Source organism: Agaricus bisporus (assembly GCF_000300575.1).
Source record: "Agaricus bisporus var. bisporus H97 unplaced genomic scaffold AGABI2scaffold_6, whole genome shotgun sequence".
Classification (NCBI taxonomy): Eukaryota; Fungi; Basidiomycota; class Agaricomycetes; order Agaricales; family Agaricaceae; genus Agaricus; species Agaricus bisporus.
The window spans coordinates 386,703-406,480 of record NW_006267369.1 but is presented as its reverse complement, the minus strand read 5'-3'; the positions used below and the strand labels follow the sequence as shown (position 1 = coordinate 406,480).

The window sequence follows — 19,778 nt, the reverse complement described above, 5'->3', positions numbered from 1 at the left end:
GTTCCGCAAACTATCAAAAAGCTCCTCCGTGTGGGCTGGAGCTTCTTGTTCGCCGTTTTCAATCATCTCCATGATGTTCTCCTTCCAAGACTCCGCCGCTCCTCCTTGTACATACAATAGTATCCACGTCATCTGATCCCCTTGTAGTCTTCCTACCATTTTTAAACTTAGATAAATTTTGCACGCCGTTATGAAGCCACTCAGCTCCTTTCCGTCTCCTGAGAATATCTTTGGTCTTGCCACATCGATTGGTGGCGCTACTACTTGGACGATGGGGGTTTCTCCATCGTCCCCTGGTGGACCTTGTGGGCCTGGTGGACCCGGTTGCGGGTTGTTCTGCAGCTGGGCGAGTTGCTGCTGCAGTTGAGCAATGAGAGCGGCTTGGGCGGACACTTGGTCCATAATTTGTTGGGCGGTAGACATGTTTGGCTCGTGGTATTCGGGGGGAGGTGGTTGATATAGGGGTAGGGGGGATATGGAGGGTTCTCGTTGTTCTGGTTCTGATTCCTCGGACTGGATTTCCGAGGCGTGTTCTTCTTCTTCCTCGCTTTCAGAGGAAGGTACTCGGAATGTTCCGGGCGGTGTTCGGTGAGAAATTTTGAGGGAGGTGAGGGAGGTCTTTTCCTGTCACCTGATGCGTATCCACCAATCCAATGAAGCCAATAGCCTGCTTCACTTGGATGTGTACACGAAGAGAGAAAAGGTTTTGTATTCAAGAATGGTCGCTTGACCGAAGGGATAGACTAAGATGAGAGGTATGTACGGGAACGGATTCCCACGCTAATCTAGAGAGTCACCTAAGGTGGGTCTCTCACTCCTCTGCGTGTACCAGCTGACAATGCAGCCGCAGCACAAGGTTGATACGGGAAGAAAATACAAGTATATAAAAAGCACCTCACGTGGTGAACGTCTCGTGTTTAACTAAGGCACGTGACACGCCTTAGTCTCAACGGGGTACGTTGTGACTGTACCCGATCACCCCTTAAGCCTAGGGACCGGCTATGTGTGTGGCGGCCGCGATGGCGCGCAGAGAGTAGAGGGCGATAAGAGAGTAAAAGATGGGGAGGGCACTGTGCTGTGCGATCCCCGGAGTAGTCGAGTTCTACTGTTAGGGCGACTGTGACTGAGATGTCACAGGTCACACCTGAACTTAAGAACTATAGAGGAAAGTGACAAAAGTTATATTAGGCGTGAACCTAAGAGAACTCGACGGAGTCTTCTACAAGTTTCTACCTACTTTATATACCTAGACTATGGCGCACAGACCAACTACCCTAGGTAACTATTTATATATTGACATGGGAAAAGAAGTACGTATGGGAAAGTAACCTAATTATACATTTGACATGAGAAAAGAAGAGTGGAGTAAGAAGTAAGTAAACAAAAGTAAATTGATCATAAAAACGTCAACAATACCAAACAAACCATAAAAGTGTCCACAAGTACAAACAACTCCTAAACCGGTATTCTACTCACACAAACCATTGATGCCCGAAGTAGTTACCTAACAACGCATCACACGGACATAGTATGAAGAACCCGGATAGTTCCCAATACCGAGCCCCCCACGCTGACCACCTCTGTATTACCCACTCTTTATCCTCCTCCGCGTCCCACATTGCTAATGTCGTTCTCCCGCATTCCCTACACTGATGGCCCGATAGGCGCCAACCTACCGGCCTTGCTTCTCTCCCTATAGCCGCTGCCCTCCTCCGCCATTGTACTTGCTCCGCATGGTTTGGAGGTAGAAAAGAAAAGATAAGATCGATAAGCTCAATTGGTAAGTCTGTAGCTTGCGCCATTTTAGCAGTATGCCGATAGTTTAGCCTCCATCGAACTGTAGCAGCAGAGGGAAATTATTATGTAATAAAATATGTGACAGATGTGACAGCGTGACGCTGTGACATTCTGGCAAGGTTCTAACAGATCGCATCAGATCAGTCAAGGATGACCTGATCATCATCTGGGCTTCGTGGTCTGAGGTGGTCTGATCCCGTGTTACTATTTTATTGATATTATATATTATTATTATTATTTCTCAAATGTCCCGCCTCGTTTCAGCTTTGCGAATTAAATTTTTTTATTTGCTACTGTAGAAACCGTTCACAATAACTAAAACTAGAACTGTTTTTAAGAAAAGAATCTACTCTAATACCCCAGCATTCCTGAGAAAAAATAATTAGCGTCATTACTACGAAGGTAATGCGAAGTCAATAAATACCTTTTTGGGATAGGAAACCGTTGACATCTGAATCGAGAATACTAGACTGGAACACTGCACTGATGGGAAGAACAATGTAAATTTTCGAGGGGGAGTGGGTTTTGAGATGCGAGAGACTTAGACTGCGAAGACAAAGGTGGACTTTGGACTCGGATGAGTTAAGGAGAGGTTGCGGCATTGAGGGTAGCGTGTCGATTGTTTGTTGATGAGCGTTGTAGGAGCTAGTGTCGCTGGAGTTTCACAATGAGAAAACAGAGGTGAAAGGGAATATTGAACTGTTGCGGAAGTAGGGGGTGGATAATGAGATGAAGACGGAGAGCTCAACCAAGCTTAACACATACCGTTGTTGAGAGGAACAGGATTGAGGTCATGTCGGGAAGTGGGAAACGAGTGGTGGTGGTAGTATATTAGAGAGAAAAGACGCGTGAGGTTTACCTTATTAAATGGTGGTAGCGTGACTGATCACATGATCCAGTTTGGTCATGTGTTTCTCATTGTCAATTAACAAGAACGTAATATTCGAAACGCGAAAAGTAGACTACTAGTAGTCTACACTGACAGAACATGGTAGCTAAAACGTAGTACGGCAAGAAAAAAAAACGAACAATTGAGCACGACGACGAGCATGTTGAATGATTTAGAGCTTATCCACTAACTGACCCTCAGTGTTTTCCTATATTGGCCCTGCTACGCAACTTGGACCTCATTGGAGGAGCAGCTGTAGCATCAGGACCCGAACTCTGTTGCACTAATTTGCGAGTAGATGGCCCTGGCCCTGGCTGTGCAGAGTTAAGGCCTTTTTTCGATGGCCGGCCTCGACGCGAATTCCTGGGCTGAGTAGCGAGATTCGGGTCATTGGACCCAGATGCCATCTGTTGTTCATCAACGGGCATAACTTGAGTGGCAGGCACTTCGACGAACACAAGATCATTTGCGGAGGGACGATGAGACGGTGTTGCAGACAGAGTGATAATAGGGGATTCAGACCGGGAGATCGGGGCTACAGATGCAACGGGAGTGACATCAACATCAGGTTCAGTGTCAGAACCCTCATCTTCATTGTCAAGACTTTGAAACACTTGTGATCCCGGCTGAGATGCCGGGATGGGAGCTGAAGATCGGGCTATGTACGAAAGATGAGGAGTGAAAACTCTCTCCCCGATTTCAGAGTGTACACCTGGGGAAGGAGACGGCGTGATCTGAAGAGTAGGCTGTCCAGAAGAGATGGAGACAGTGTGGGGAGGGTGCGGAGGCAGGCCTGAAGTAGATGTCGGGGCTGATTGAGGTGTTCGGTTGGGCCGAGCAGCAGAAACTGAGTGGACAGTGGTGGGAGAGCCAGTAGAGCTCGCCTGCATAGATGCAGGAGACGTATGAAGCATGACCGCGCGACGATGCTTCGACAGCTCATCTTCATCTCTCTCATCCAGGCTGCCAAATTCAAAGTCTTCACCCTGTCCGTTTTCGACCGCGAAAAGTTGTTGATCCCAAAATTTGAAGGTCGTTATAGTATGGGGTTCACCGGCCTCTTGAGACTCTTCGAGGAGAAGCTTAAACTTGAGGTATCGAGACCTGTAAGCCGCACCAGTCACCGCTCCCTTCTCCGAAAACACCGTGTCTCCCGAAACGACAAAGCATGCCTACATTGAAGGAACCGTTTAGACACAAGTGATAGAATGCAGATAACTACGTACAAGGATGGCCGCAGTGGCAATGAGGCCTGGCGTAGTTCTGGTGATGTTTCGCTGGCGAGCCAGGCAGTTGGAAGACACGGTGTTGCTTTCGATTCGTCCTTCTTGTAGTGCAAGTACACGCCCGGGGGCCTTATCTCCGAAGAGAATGCATCGCGCAATCTGTTAGGAAGTAAGGTAAGATACATGAAATTTGAATGATAAAATACCCACCTGAATCAAAAAATTGCAGCGAAAAATCTCTTGCGCACGAGTGCTATCGAGTTCGGGAAATAAAAGAGGGGGTAAATCGAGATATTTGAGGGGCGGCATTGGGTCCTCCGGACGAATTTCGACAGACGGAACCTGGCGGGGTGATACAAGGAATCGGAGGCACTCGGGCTCGCGTGCTCTAGCGTGTTCTTTCATACAGACCGCTTGGGAGACGATTGGAGGGAAGCCGAAGAATATATCTTTGCCAGCAGTCCGAACGTTCTTGACGAGGGTAGATCGTTCTTGAGAGAGAATTTGTTGAACCTTGAACCAAAGTAAAGTCAATACGTATCAATATACTACTGTGAACATATTGGAACTTACCTGCTTTCTGAGCAGACTTTGACCCTCGAGAGGCCCATGATAATCAACATGAAGACGCGTATATAGAATATACGTATGGTATAAGTCAAGGTTTTCGTCTGAAGCATAGCGGTCGGGAGCCGAAGGGAAGGGGTTTGACAAGAGGGGCGGCTGTTGGAAGCTGTTGTCACCCAACCAGAGGCATTCCATTGCCGCGAGTGCCCGAATGTCTTTAGTAATCCGTTCTTTCAGATGTTCCAGCGAAGTTCCCGTAATATCTCCAGCGCCGCGTTGCCTGCTCTTCCGAGTCGTACTCGCTGTCATAGATACCTTCAATCTTGACAGCTCGGCTTGCAGAGTCTCCACTTCCTCGGACTTCTTGTCGAGAGCAATCTGGCAACGTTGAAGGGCCTATAAACTAACTAGTAAGCACGTATTTCGACGATAGATAAGAGCGAAAAACTTGCGTCTTTGAACGCTGCAGGATTGACATTAGTACCTGTAAGAAGAGCCTGTGCATAAGCAGACGCCTGAGCGCTGCCGAAGTCGGTGAGCGAATCGAGGGAATTTGACGTTGTGGAAGTTGTAGATTGCGAAACCGATGACATTGTGGTAGTAAAAGCGGCAGACAACAGAGCGAGGAGTACAATGGAAGCGTCCAAAGATGGCCTAGACGGGGTTACCTGGGTCGAGTGGGCAGGATGATTCATTGGCATAGAGAAACGACAGCTTTTATTCGTTCAAGGTGGTGGCAGAGCATTGGTGTGTCACGACGTCACATTCGGGACTGATCAGGTAGTGATCAGCTCGTGACAATCCTCGAGGTTGCAACGTTCATCTCAGACACAACACGGTGAGTAATAACACATAAACGTATAGCACTTTTGAACCGTAATGACCAGGGAAACTATCCTCACGCTATTGTCTACGCTATGAAACTGCAGCGACCCTTTGCGTGGTCAGTCACTTATCATCGATAGTCATCAGTCTCGATTCCGATGAAGGCCGAAGATTTCGCAACACACGAGCTAGAATCCAATTATATGGCAGCTAGTTCCATTTCAGAGCACCTGTCGCAAGGGCTGCACGAAAACTGTACGTGAAAAGTCTCTTGATAGGTTTTCTATCTCTTAAATTTCTGTATCTCGATACAGAATTCTCATTCATCGTGTCGGAATTCGGTAAGCTGTACGTGGCCAAACTCTACCTCCTACGTCAGCGCCTTACACGATCAGTAGCCGTTCCAGTAGCTCGGAGACGACGATGAAGAGCTCGTGTTCTGAACCGGCTTCGCAAAATGACCGAATTAGCGTCAACGTGGCCGTTAATCTGAACTTTACAATCTCGTCCCCCCTCGAGGCGTACAAGAACATCTATCGTATTGAGTCTATCTAGATGTTGAACTCGGGGATCCTGTGTCCGCAGCGCTCGAGGCAGATTATTCAGAGTCAGATCGAGACCCTACAGGAGAGGTATTTACTTAAAGATGGCAGAAAAGTGCGTTATATTATCTCATACACGGATCATGAGTCTTGACTTATTACAAACTTGACCTTGACAGAACCACATTTGTTCGTAAATGGAGTAAGCCCACGTACCTACGCGCAAACTTCATGTTAGCGGACAACTTACATCGTTAGATTTGGACGAACCAGGATATTAATACAAACAGTTTGGAAGTCACAGAATCCGTCGGCTCCGTCAACAAGCTGCCTGGTCCCTACTTTGTTGTATGTCAATGGACCACCAAACGTAACGAAGACGGTGAGTAAAATTTGTCTGTATACTTTTATATCTCCTCAGCTTCGGACCTTCCACTCTCTCTCCCGGAATCTCGGATTAACTCCCGCGCGCGGGAGCACCTCGAACTCCCCATCAGTTTATGTGTTGCAGACGTCGAGATTAAACCTAATCTACAAAGTTTCGTCGATGCAAAAGCTAGGGACGACTCCGGGCATTGGTGGGGCGTAAATCTCGCGTCTATAGCAGAAACGACTGCCGTTAGTCTTTCGATGTCAGAGTCTGACCTGGAGGCTGGACCATGACCAGTAACTACCTCTTCCTACCTCGTGAGAGACAGTCAAATGATCATTGTTAGGCGAAATGAAATTCATTTGCCGCTTTTGAGTGAGTCTAGTTACTCTCTGGTTGATAACTCTTGATTTTGAACCCCGACTCACCCAGATTTTCCCGATGCATTCGAAACACTTGCTAGCCTCATAAACCCGCCCCTGAAAACGAACCACCACAACTGCGTCATCCAATATTCCCGGCAGTATCGTCTCGCATCCACTCTTCTGAACGAAGATGCATCCGCCGGAAGCTCAGTTTCAAATTGGGATGTTCGTGCTGGCCTAGTTTGTGAGTAACACTCTTTTTCAGTCCAGAATAGTCCGAAAACTGACAGATCTTATGGCGTAACTCCGGAAGACTTGACTGTTTTCATCAATTCAGCTGAATGGTCCCTTTGTGCGTTGCTCATTAGCCTCCTGTTCTCTCAACTTATCGATTGCTTATCAGCCTTGAGCGTTTCGAATGATCCCGTACTCCATTTCGTTCTGTTCATTCCTTCGGCCCTTCGTCGACCATTACACATCTCGTCTCCTGACAGTTGGTCTTCTTGCCCAACAATGAGTTATCGTTATCTCACTGGCTCATAGGTCAAATTTCACGCTCGAGATCCTTCCTTCTTCCACAGTGGGGCGGTATAGTCATTTACAGCCCTCCCACCGATGATACCGGCCAAAACACGAACTTGCCATCCGAAACAAATGAGCAAATTTTCAAAGAATTTTCCGAAGAGCTCTTCAGTCTCCTCGGTATGTTGCCGAATGGTGTCAAACGGCATATCTCTGAAGCGGCCAGTCTTTCGGATTGGCAATTTGATGCCCTCATGCGACGTCATACCGCAGAAAACGTCAAAAATACGCAGGAGACTCTTACGAGTATTGTTAAACCGGTCGATCAAATAGGCAATATGCCTGTCAAAGAGGATGTGAGAGACGATGTACAGGGAGCTCTGGAGGCATTAGAACAGGTGGGAATTCGTCACCTCGAAAAAAGTTTTCTGCTTCGCTCATGCAACAATACCATCCAGTTACATTCCGCGAGATCTCAGACACATGCGATTCGTTATACGTTAACATCCTTTCAGCGCGCTCGTCCTTAATCCATTGATGAAGCTATTGAAGAAACCTAGGACACGAGGCTCCTTTTTTCTCCTCTGCACCCCGATTATTATGCATAGAGTTTTCCGGCAGACTTGAGTCTTGACATTTAATTGGTATTCTGTGTCTTCGTGCTCAGGCAAGTCGCTATCACTACTGGCTGATGTGTTGATCCATACCGACACGGTTGCAAGATTCAGATACAATCTTCCGTGTCCCTAGACGTGGTATCAAATCGTCAAAAAGAATTCGGTTCTGTTATAATATAGTACGCCGAGAATATGTAATATGTTTCCAATGATAAACATGTTTCGACGAGCACACAGCATACACAGGAGAAAGTATAGTTAATAGTGATCAGGATAGCTACTAGATTTCGTCAACGAGTTCCGGTCCTGCAATAGTGCGCAAGATAAGCTAATCAAATTCAGTAGGAAGATTTTAGGTGCCTACTGTTCTGTTTGTTCCAACTCATTTCTCGCTCGCAGGAACATGTCAGGGTCAAGAAGGTCATAGATAAAGTAGTCATTGTCGTAGATTCCAGTCTCTCCGGATGGAATCAGTACCACTCCTCGTAAGATAGAATGAATAGAAATGAATTCAGCAGATTCTGCTGAGTGTGTTGCCCGTAAACGTAAGATTTCAAGGTCTTTATCTCGTGAAGGCCGATTTCGATGCTTATAAATGGATGTGAAAGGCTGAATATATGCAAATGGATATGCCACTCCATTTGACGTATAGGTGAAAAGTAATTTCAGCCTCGCAAAATAAGGAGGATCAGCATGAACCAAGATACAATCATATCTTGCATGTCCATGAAATTCCTCACGACAATGTAGATTGGTACCCTTGATCTTCCAGTCAGACAAGCAGGTATACTCAACCTTCACAGTCTTATAGCACAAAATCTAATTCAATATTAGCTAGAAGTATTTATATGTAATCAAAACAACTTCACCAAGTCTTCCTTTTTAAATCAGAGTGACTCTTGCTGAGGTATAATGTGATATTGTCGGAAAAAAAGTGAAAGCCAGTTTTGAAAACGGATTCGAAAACGATGGAATGAAGGATTAGAGTTCTCGAGATCCTGGAATGAGATTGGAACTTTGTCTGGAACTCCTAGTTTTCGTACTGATGCATAATCTTCTACTGACGAGATGCTTGCCCTTGAAATTTGATGATCTAAACAAGTTAGTTCCTTGGTAGATCAGCAAATGTTAAATAATCACCTTCAGTTACATCAGCTCTTTCATTATTCCAGGAGTCAAGCATGTCAAGATTACTTCGAATGAAGCTAGAAGCAACCATCATTTCATCTGCCATTAGAATCTAACACAGAGTATTATGAATATAACCGTGAAATTCTCTAAGTAGGAAAAATGACAATCATAACTAACCTGATCAGCAAAATTTTTGAAGTTGGTCCGACGATGGTAGGATTTTCGTATAGGCCCATGCATACTCTCATTTGGTTTCGTGCTGAAATTCCGAGCGACACCCTTATTAACAATATCGTCAAAAAGATGTTGTCGAAGATGAAGTTTGGGAAAATTCCAAGACTTTACTGGAACCTTGGATGGATCATCGTCATCATCATCGTCTTCCTGTATGAGTAATTCTGCCTCCTCAATTGTAATATCAATATATTTCTGTAAAATGATACCAGTATAGTCAGAAATAGTGATAGAGTCGTATACATAAGAAAACAAGAATCACCTTCATTTCGTCTCCGAATTTTTGTAACTCCTTCCGTCCCGTTGAAATAGTAGCATGTGTGTGAAGTTCGAATTCAGCATACATGCGAACATTGAGGTATGGCCGCAAACATTTCAATAACTGATAAGCTGCTGATTCTCGGTCTTGTCCTAAAATACAAGTAGCAGCGAAGATGAAAATCTAACTCGAAAAATAAATGTAATTCATTTCCACAAATGATTTCACAGCTTACAGAAGATATATCTCGATTTTTGGATCCATCATTGAATGAGATATTCATAACAGATTTGAAATGGTTAAGACCAGGCCATCGAGGTACTTGATCAAATCTAGGTGATTGTTAATATAATAAGTATTAATAAGAAATACAAATTACTTACTGGGAATCAATTTTTGAAATTGATTCACGGTCGGAAATGAGTTTCTTGAATTGAGTAAAGAAATGGTCTTCCCATAAACCGTTGTCGTCGGAATGTAATGTATCGTATGATATAGCTTGATAGATATCACAGTGTTTCAAATACCAAAAAGCATTCTAAAGTCACAGAAATATATAAGTTTATTATCAAACAATAGTAAAAGCTACTTACGTAGACAGCTCGAAGTCCATATTCTTTTAATTCTCTCTCACGTTCCACAGCTGGTATTCCTAGTGCCATAGCATTCACTACGATTTCCTTCATATCTGGTTGATTTCGTAATTTGTATAGTTTGGATAAATTGCTCAATTCAGCTTTCGGAACGAGGCAAACGGGACATGGAAAATGTGCATTTGACCCTCTTGTTAAGCTGACAGTTGTACTGTTGAAATTTGTTGAGTAAATTGTAACAATCAAAGTTTAACACAATAAATGACTTACTACTCTTCAAAATCAGCTGAAAAAATCAAGACAACAATAAATAACCATCGAAGTACACCATCACCACACGTTACCCATCTTCCAACTTCATCTGTCTCAATAACTGTTTGTAGAAAAGTATGAAAACTTTCATGCCAAACAGCATTTTTGAAATTGACAAATGCCGCTTTCCCTGTTTCATTCGTATCTTCATGAACCTGTACAAATAAATAAATAAATAGAGAATACAAGGTTATTATCACAATACTCACAATTGGTAACCATCCAACTACTCGTCCTCCTCCTACCCCATCCGAGTTTCGGATAGATGTCTGAATATTTCCGAAACGAGCAATGATTGGATATCCTTTTGCTGTGCTAAAAGTCGACAGTTTCGCTTTATCCGCATATATGCTCAAAGCAATCGGAGTAGCATTCGGAGGTAGCTTAGACTTAAGTCGAACAGTCATTAGAGTCTACAAAAGAATTCGCAGTGAACCCGAAACGTACCTGAGCTTTCCAAAACGCTTCAGCTGTCCATGGTTCATCTACAAACCTCTCATACTTTTCTACAGCATGATTCCACCGAAAAACACGCTGAGCATCCCACGCAATATTTGGTACAAGGTAAGGGTCCTTGACAATTTCGAGGACCCATTCCCATGGATCACGGAAGAGGAACGGGAACTGAGTCGGAACGTTTTTGTAGAGAACACTGACTTCTGTTTTTTGAAACTATGAGATGCAAAATCATAAGTCGTTATTCACCAAGTTCAATTTTGGGGATTATAAACATACTTTTACATGTTGTTCTGCTGTTAGTTTCCAAATCTGCTCTACCTCATTTACCGAAGATATTGTAAACCCTCATTGACACGTTCATCGTTCATTGGTCCTGCAATGACAGCTTGATTAACCAATGTAATGAGCTTCTTGAGCTGAGACTTGTTCATATAACACTCGAGTGCGAGTTCGCAAATCTCGAAGTCAAGACGTGTGCGAAACGGCTTCCAAGGCTCCTTGATCGGAGGCATTTCCGATGATCGTTGAAGACCGTAATCGGAAAGGGAATGAGTGGTAGTATTTCGACCCGAATGAGGATGGTATTCAATAAGTATATAATCGGAAGGAAAAGGGTGAGGCATTGGGGGGTTATTAGGTACTTCTGAAAGATCCGAGTCAACGTTTGACTGCCTTTGATTCTCGGATGACGTTGAAGACCTAGTACTCTCATTATCATCGCCAGGTTCAATTGGATCAAGAGTAGGTGATATCGGTGATCGAGTAGGAGAGTCCAGTATGCTTCGATAGCATGAGTTTGTGGGGAAAAATACAGAAGTCAAGCTTACGGATCATTGCTGTTGCTTGGAAATGTGTGATATGATAGGACTTCTGACTGATGCGGAATGTGTTCAGAACGCGAAACGGCTAGTATTTAATGTATTAATGCCTGTTATCGACTGCGATCTAAGGCTTTGATTGATACCTAAACGGCCCACACGTCGAGTTGTAGCTATAGACTCGATATCGGCCCTTCTCTCAGCTTCCCACTTCTCGCACGCAGCGCGGTGTCGACCTAGTCCCTTGGAACTGAATGCCTGACCGCATATATCACAGACGGCGTTTTTCGGTGGCATGGAATCGCTGTGAGAGGAGAGATATGACTATTGTTACCCGGGCCAGGGACTGCGCCCAGTGACTGATATTAAGTAAGCCACTGATCAGATGATATTGCAGCAGATCCGGCATGATCCAATGTTGCCGTCCGCAGATCAGGCCCTTTGCGGCATGATCCAATACAGATCAGCCGAATATCTAGATCAGGCTAGCTTTGGTTTTCCGACATCTGTATGACATGTGCTGATAATAAGGCTGTTCAATCTCCCAGAATGTCAGAATGTCAGAATGTCCAGGGGCTCGGAAGTGAAGCTGTGCTTCAAATTAATCTCACTTGTATTGGATGAACAAACGCGCGTCGAGTATATGAGTAGAAGAGGTATGACGAAAACTTCCTTTTATATTCGGTTTCACTCGTAGTGTACAAATGTGGCTCGAAACTTATGTACACCTCAGTTCTCGTCCCCGAGACTGAGGTAGGCTTGATAACTCTTCTCTGTTGTATTTTCGTCTAATTGTACTTGTATTAGCGTTGTATTCTTTAGGTATACGTCAAATATATAGTTCTCGTCCCCGAGACTGAGCGTTGTATTCTTTCAGGTTATGGGCCCCGCCCCATTGTGAGACATCATTTATAAAAGTGTTGCAAGCGAAAGAAGTACGCAATGTCAAGTACAGCAGTTATAAACGACGTATTGCCACCCACCGTGCCTGCATTGGATGTTTCCGGAACGAATTGGGCGATATTCGAGTTGCGTTTCCGGATGGTTATTCAAGGGAAGGGCTTGTGGGGTCATTTCGACGGTTCAACTCCTCGTCCTACACCACCGCGAGCTATCACTCCGGCGTCACACCCATCTACTCCAGTCCTAGCTACTTCTCCTTCAACCGCAGCTGCGGCTGTACAAGTTCCTATTCCTTCGACTCCTACACCAACAGTGGCCGATATTGATGCCTGGGATCGTAACGAAAATATTGCGCTATCGCTTCTAGCTCAGCGAATTCCTGACTCCACACTCGTAGTGGTTTCTACCCAAACTACTGTCAAACTGATGTGGGACAAAATAGTTCGAGACTATACGTACAAAAGTGCTTTCTCTCAAGCAAACCTTCGCCAAGACTTCATGTCTTCACGTTGCCCAAGTGGAGGTGACGTACGCTTGTTCTTAAATGAGTTACGAGCTAAAAAGGCGGAGCTACTCGCTATTGGTGTCCACATTAGTGATGATGAGTATCGAAGTGCAATAATTCAATCCCTACCTCGTTGGTTGTCGACATATGCTTCAAATCAACTCTCAGCAGCTCGTCTCCATACTTCTCTTCACAACACAATTGATCCTGACATGCTCATTGTTATGATTTGCGATGAATGGGACCGTACCCGACGTTTCGCCAAGAAAGGTCAAAAATCTGAAGGGAATGATGCATTAGCCGTTGAAGAGGAAGGAAAAGGAAAGAAGAAGGGGAAAGGGAAAGGGAAAGCTAAAGATGGCGAGAGGAAGAAAGGACCATGTTGGTTTTGCCAAGGCGAGCATTTGAAAAAGGATTGTGCGGAATGGAAGAAGAAACAAGAGGAAGGGTCTAGTAAGAAAGACCAATCTAAATCGAGTGCAAATGTAGCTGAAGAAGATGATGACGAGTCTTTTGCGGTAGACATAGACAAAGGGGGAAAAGTCTCCGAGACCATGGCCCGAGTCGAAGTTTTCGATTCTGGATCCTCTCGACACATTTCTCCTTATCGAGATATGTTTACTTCGCTTCAAATGATCCAACCCTGTGCGTTGCGAACCGCAAATCAGCAATGCTTAAACGCAATCGGGAAGGGAGAAATCAAACTAGACTTGCCCAATGGTGATTCACGATCCCAACTACATCTTAAAGAAGCACTGTATGCACCTGAAGCTGGTTATACTCTCGTTTCTATTGGTCGTCTGGACACCGACGGTTTTTCCACGACGTTCAGGGATAATAAATGCATAATTCGAGACTCAAATGGTGCTCGTGTTGCCGAAATTCCTAGAAATGAGAAGGGGCTGTATAAATTGGTCAAATCCAGCTGCGATGAAGTAAACGTAGCAGTTGAAACCCTTACCGTTGATGCACTACATCGTCGTCTTGGTCATATATCATCTGTGGCCGCTCGAAAACTTGTTACGAGTGGACTAGTATCTGGACTAAAGTTGAGCGGAGATGAATCTAACTCGATTACCTGTGATTCATGCTCATATGCCAAAGCTACACGCTTGCCGATAGCGAAAGTTCGTGAAGGTGAAAGAGCGTTGAAAGTTGGCGAGGAAGTTCATACGGATGTATGGGGACCATCCAGAGTTGCGACAAAGAAAGGACGACGTTACTACGTTACGTTCACGGACGACTACTCGAGGTGGACTCACATTGAGTTCTTATCCAACAAATCGGATGTTTTTGAAGCGTACAAGCGGTTTGAAGCCTGGTGCGAGACTCAGTTCAATTCTCGTATCAAAGTTCTCCATTCAGATCGAGGAGGGGAATATACGTCTGAAGAATTTCAGAAGTATCTCAAATCACGAGGAACTCAAACGAAACTTACAGTTCATGATACGCCTCAACATAACGGAGTAGCAGAACGTCGTAATCGAACCATCGTTGAACGCGTTCGAGCATTGTTACATGCTAGTCGTCTTCCAAAGAGCCTATGGGCTGAAGCCGCCGCCCACATAGTATGGTTGATGAATAGAACCAGTACTAAAGCTGTTCAAGGTATGACACCTTTCGAAGCTTTGTATGGCCGTAAACCTCGACTCGGAAACGTTCGGGAGTGGGGTGATGAAGTTTGGGTTCACCAAGCTGGAGGGGATAAATTGGGTGCACGAGCGAAAAAGGGGAAATGGTTGGGATATGATACTGAGAGTAACGGCTCAAGAATCTTGTTTCCTGATACCGGGACAATCAAAATTGAGCGTAACTTTCGTTTTATCAAAGGACAAACTGACCTTCAGCTCGAGGGGGAGTATATCCCGACTCCCGAAGTACCCACGTCATCCGCACCGACTATTTCATCACCAGAATTTCCTGAATCTTCCACCACTCCAGTTTTGCCTAGCGTTGGTGGTTCCCCCACTCAACGTGAATTGTCACCGGCACAAATCCAACAATCTGATTCACCAGACTCGGATGAAGAACCGGTTGTTAGGCGATCGCAAAGGACACGTCAACCCAGTCAAAAGGCTCGAGAGATTCTAGAAGGGAAAGCAGTCAGCATAGCCGAAGACTTGGATTGGGAAGAAATACATGCCTTGGTCATGGAAGTTGAAAGAACGGAAGCGTTGGAACCAGGAAATTTGAAAGAAGCTATGGAAAGATGTGATTGGGAGCTGTGGAAGAATGCGATGAAGGATGAGCTGTCAATGCTGAAAGATGCTGGCACGTGGGAATTAGTTGAACGTCCATCAGACGTCAACGTCGTTGGATCAAAGTGGGTTTATAAAGCCAAAAAGGATGCCGCAGGAAATATCGTGCGTTATAAAGCTCGTTTAGTGGCCCAGGGTTTCTCCCAAGTACCCGGAGTTGATTACTTCGACACGTTTGCCCCCGTAGCTCGCCTCTCGTCAATCCGCTCGGTTCTTGCCATCGCTACTGCTAAAGATCTAGATATCCATCAGATCGACATCAAGGGAGCCTACCTTAACGGGAAACTCAACAATGATGAACATGTCTACATGAGGCAGCCACCTGGCTTTCACGACGAAACCCATCCCACCCATGTCTGTCATCTCAAGAAAACGCTTTACGGTCTCAAACAATCTGGTAGACGTTGGTATCAACGTTTATGCGAAATTCTTGTTGATAATTTAGGTTTTTCGCGATGTGACGTCGACCACGGTGTTTTCTTCAAGCTTAACCAAGTTTTGATCATCGTACTTGTTCATGTCGATGACTGTACGATCATATCGACAAAACTAGATGCTATCAAGTGGTTAAAGGAGCGGATGAATGAATTCGTTGAGGTTACGGATCTGGGAGAAATTCATTGGCTATTGGGAATTGAGATCAAAAGAGACCGTGGTATAGGCAAGTTATCCCTTTCGCAACGGTCATACATTGATGCGTCACTTCGACGATATGGTTTTGAGGACGCTAAGCCCCTTAGTATCCCCATGGATCCCACCATACATCTTTCATCCGACCATTCACCTAAATCAACCACCGAAGTGGCTCGTATGGCTCGATTACCATACAAAGAGGCTGTAGGCACCTTGATGTATGCAGCTATTGGTACGCGACCGGATATTGCTTTTGCGGTTCAAATTCTTTCAAGGTTTTCCGTTAACCCTGGAGAAAAACATTGGGAGGCTGTGAAACGAGTTTTCAGATATCTGAAAGGTACTCGTGATTTATGGTTGACATATGGTAATCAGGGAGATGCGTTAAGAGGCTACGCTGATGCGGATGGTAACATGTCGGAAGACCGCCGTGCAATCTCAGGATTTGCATTTATCATAAACGGAGGTGCCGTTTCATGGAGCGCAAAACGACAAGAAATCGTTACTCTATCCACTACGGAATCCGAGTACGTAGCAGCAACTCATGCTGCCAAGGAAACTCTATAGCTTCGCTCCCTCATTTCACAGGTATTCAACATAACACTTCCCACTACGCCTTTGTTTTCCGACAATCAATCGGCTATCGCATTAACAAAAGATCATCAATTTCATGGTCGTACAAAGCATATCGACATTCGTTATCATTTCATACGATGGATAGTCGAAGAAGGAAAAATCCGGCTTGTTTATTGTCCAACGGAGGACATGATTGCAGATACGTTAACAAAAGCGCTACCATCTCCGAAAGCAAAACATTTCGCATGTGAGCTTGGGCTCGCCACGGTTTGAGGGGGAGTATTGGATGAACAAACGCGCGTCGAGTATATGAGTAGAAGAGGTATGATGAAAACTTCCTTTTATATTCGGTTTCACTCGTAGTGTACAAATGTGGCTCGAAACTTATGTACACCTCAGTTCTCGTCCCCGAGACTGAGGTAGGCTTGATAACTCTTCTCTGTTGTATTTTCGTCTAATTGTACTTGTATTAGCGTTGTATTCTTTAGGTATACGTCAAATATATAGTTCTCGTCCCCGAGACTGAGCGTTGTATTCTTTCAACTTGGCTTCGTCAACTTCGCAACGCAGGATGTGACAACCCTCCGAGCTGAAGTCAAATGCGAAACCACGGGGAGAATGAATTGCTCCGTGTTAATGACAATCTACAAGATCAAAACATTTGATATTGATAATCTTTACTGATACGCTTCTGCTTCTAGCACATAAAGATACACAGGTTCGCGATGTGATTCTGGATATACACTTGTCTATGGAATCAAACGTCTTGCATAGATGTTTCGCCGCCCGCGCCATGTGCTTTCTCCCTTCTTACATTCTTGCGATTGGAAATGTTGTCCCACACCATCCTGATCAAGAATATGTGGTCCACGGAATCATCACCGGTGGCGGATATTCCAAATTTAATTCAGAGGGAGACCGTGTTCTGATTGATTCTGGTCCAGGCATTGTTGCTGTATGATGAAGGCAAGCTTGATACGGCCCAACAGTTTGAAAGTGCTAAACAACATGGTTCTAATTTTCGTACTTACATGTGAGGGTGTATATGAGTGAACGTGAATCGTTGAGTATTTCGCTTCTTACCACGGCTTCGAGATTGTGATGGGATGATAAAGACTCGATGCTATTCTTCTGGCATCTGAACCTATACGAGTGAATCCAGTGAGTAAACACGTCGCTATTTTCCATTAGACAATCGCCTTACGTCTCCGCGAATTTGAGTCCCATAGGTGTGAAATTGAGGCACAGAAACTCGGAAAGGAGTAGACGAAAGTTGAATCTGTCATGACGACAGTGGAATCTGTCATGACGACAGTGGTTGAGTATCAGGTGGCGATCAATGTATTGAAGATTTCAGAGCATAGCGGAATTCCTGGATGATGAACCGAGCCCGGATTGAGGATGTCGAGGTTTGAGTTGCTGGAAACATGGAATCGATAATGGAGCCGAAAGGTCTAGCATTCGCGTCGCAAGTAGCGAGTAAGGAAAAGTTTGACGGCGGGTAAGTAGATAAGTGCCAGCGAGAAACAGGTCCTTTGAGAGACTGTCTTCCGGATCGAACGTCAATATCCCACAGAGCCTGTTTGCAGGAGGATCAGCGTATTTTGTGTTTCGAATTGGGCAATAACGTCAAGGCGGGCGTTGGCATGGATGACCTTAGTGGATAAGTAAAAGGATAATGAAATTTACGGAATGATTGCACACCTCTTTGTACCCACAAGTTTCAAGCACTGCGTATGCGTTAGTTTCTTCCCGTAACAGCAACGTAAGCTCAGTCCGGCGTTCCGAGCCAACCACAATATAAACCTCACTAGCAGGAAGAGAAGAGTGTGCGAGCAATGAATAACTCTTCTTAATCTCTCACAATAATTGGGTTTCGTTTCTGCAAGCGGCATAAATGTCAGGTAGCAAGCGTATGTAAATTGGTATTAGCTAGCTGCAAGGTAGGTCAATAGAATAACTCAGTGCGAGAAACCGATTCACTCACCGGAGGACTTCATGCACTCTAGGAAAAGGAAATATTTGCTTGATTCTCCACGTTGAAGCACTCAAAAGCTAGGGTGCGGAGACAATTTATGTATATGTCTGTTTACTACAAGTTAAACTCGGCAATTCCTGGACGTGTCCAGGCGCAAAGGTAGGAAAGGGAACTTTGACTTTGCTCTGCGACATAGTCAGTAACCGAGTAAAAAAATTATCTTTTTTTCGGAACCTCAACTTCATTATCCACCTCCGTGACACGCGTATCCTGGCCCGCACCATGCTTCACGAATCCAACCAGAACGCAACTCGGACCATCTCAACCAAGTTTTCATCCACTCCTATCATTCAATCGATTTGCGGGCGTCGAAACGCTGCTTGCACCAGGTGAGGACCCTCGTCACGGATTGTAGTCCAGAGATTTTGACAAATCTGAACATATGACTACTTGGAGGAGTAGGAACGCCGAAGGACAATGATACGCCGTTCGAACGGGTACATGGACAGATTCGGGAAAGAATCAATTGATACATCTGCTTCTAACACATCGTCTTTGGCGATTCAGGATGTTATACGTCGAGCTCACAATACATTCACCGAGGTGTCGTGTAGTCAGTAGGTCGTCAGGGATGACCTCGTTGCGGGGGGCGACTACTTGCGGCTCGGAACTCGGGCAAGAGCGAGCTACCCATGTGCGATCCTGGAAATTCAGAAGCGCAATGAGTATCACAACCGCAATCTGAAAAAAGCTGGTCGTACCTGGTTGATGGGCCAGCGAGAGATTTGTTATCGCGAGTTCAGGAGCCCGAAGGCTTTGAGGGAGATGTCGACACCTGGATGCTGGACTCAGAGACGGCTGCGGGAGCGATCAACAATCAGCATGACGTAGAAGCCTGCAATTTGAACTTACGTTGCTGGAAGTCTTAGCTCTGTACAGTGAAGGGTGGCGAGGAGTCCACTGGCTCTCTGTGCCAGCAATATTCACTCTAGTAACGGGATGCTTGACGAATTTCAGACATACTCCAAGTGTTCAAAGCGGTCGAATGGAGGTGCAGAGCTGTCCAGCCAAGAGAGTCTCTCTGTTAGACGTCTACGTTACCAAGAAAACAGTGCTTTAAGGTCCTGCTGACATTGGTACGGGGGTTTGTCCGCGGCATTCGATGTACCCAGCGAGCGCTAGAAGAGACGGAGATGTGTGTGTTGATTTCGCTGTGAAGCAAGCTCCCGAAAGGATTTCGGACAGCAGCGTTGAGGCTCTGCAAAAGTTTATCGGGTGGTCGATGGTGTGGCGTTGAGTTGAGTTGAAACTGAGGATAAAGTGGTGGAGACAGTCACAGAATATTAAATTGACATAAGAATTTGATCGGCCGGCTAATCGCGGGGTTCGAACTTGATCG

At 45.1% G+C, this 19,778-nt stretch overlaps 4 protein-coding genes across 4 annotated transcripts; 2 read left to right on the top strand and 2 right to left on the bottom strand.

Annotated features, from left to right (window-relative positions):
* Window positions 1-2,883: 2,883 nt before the first annotated feature.
* Window positions 2,884-5,072, bottom strand: AGABI2DRAFT_143480 (hypothetical protein; the record flags this gene model as incomplete). Its single annotated transcript, XM_006461590.1, has 5 exons — window positions 2,884-3,858; window positions 3,913-4,071; window positions 4,123-4,425; window positions 4,486-4,875; window positions 4,956-5,072. The coding sequence occupies 5 exons, from the start codon at window positions 5,070-5,072 to the stop codon at window positions 2,884-2,886; spliced, it is 1,944 nt and encodes a 647-aa protein (XP_006461653.1).
* A 390-nt stretch (window positions 5,073-5,462) lies between these two features.
* Window positions 5,463-8,209, top strand: AGABI2DRAFT_178717 (hypothetical protein; the record flags this gene model as incomplete). The annotated part of the gene is made up of 11 exons (XM_006461589.1): window positions 5,463-5,563; window positions 5,619-5,645; window positions 5,898-5,961; window positions 6,105-6,228; window positions 6,268-6,468; window positions 6,514-6,591; window positions 6,649-6,825; window positions 6,847-6,933; window positions 6,985-7,073; window positions 7,124-7,501; window positions 8,120-8,209. 11 exons carry the CDS (start codon window positions 5,463-5,465, stop codon window positions 8,207-8,209), a joined length of 1,416 nt encoding a protein of 471 aa, XP_006461652.1.
* On the bottom strand, window positions 8,081-11,331 carry AGABI2DRAFT_70673 (hypothetical protein; the record flags this gene model as incomplete). Its single annotated transcript, XM_006461588.1, is given in 14 exon segments — window positions 8,081-8,539; window positions 8,582-8,594; window positions 8,618-8,774; window positions 8,861-8,960; window positions 9,029-9,195; window positions 9,329-9,527; window positions 9,580-9,676; window positions 9,728-9,882; window positions 9,938-10,148; window positions 10,208-10,404; window positions 10,459-10,638; window positions 10,697-10,921; window positions 10,991-11,052; window positions 11,064-11,331. The coding sequence occupies 14 exon segments, from the start codon at window positions 11,329-11,331 to the stop codon at window positions 8,081-8,083; spliced, it is 2,490 nt and encodes an 829-aa protein (XP_006461651.1).
* Window positions 11,332-12,468: 1,137 nt separating this feature from the next.
* Window positions 12,469-13,986, top strand: AGABI2DRAFT_71868 (hypothetical protein; the record flags this gene model as incomplete). Its single annotated transcript, XM_006461587.1, has 3 exons — window positions 12,469-12,619; window positions 12,713-13,066; window positions 13,883-13,986. Coding segments are annotated over 3 exons (609 nt in total), but the record flags the coding sequence as incomplete, so codon positions are not given.
* Between the last annotated feature and the right edge of the window lie 5,792 nt (window positions 13,987-19,778).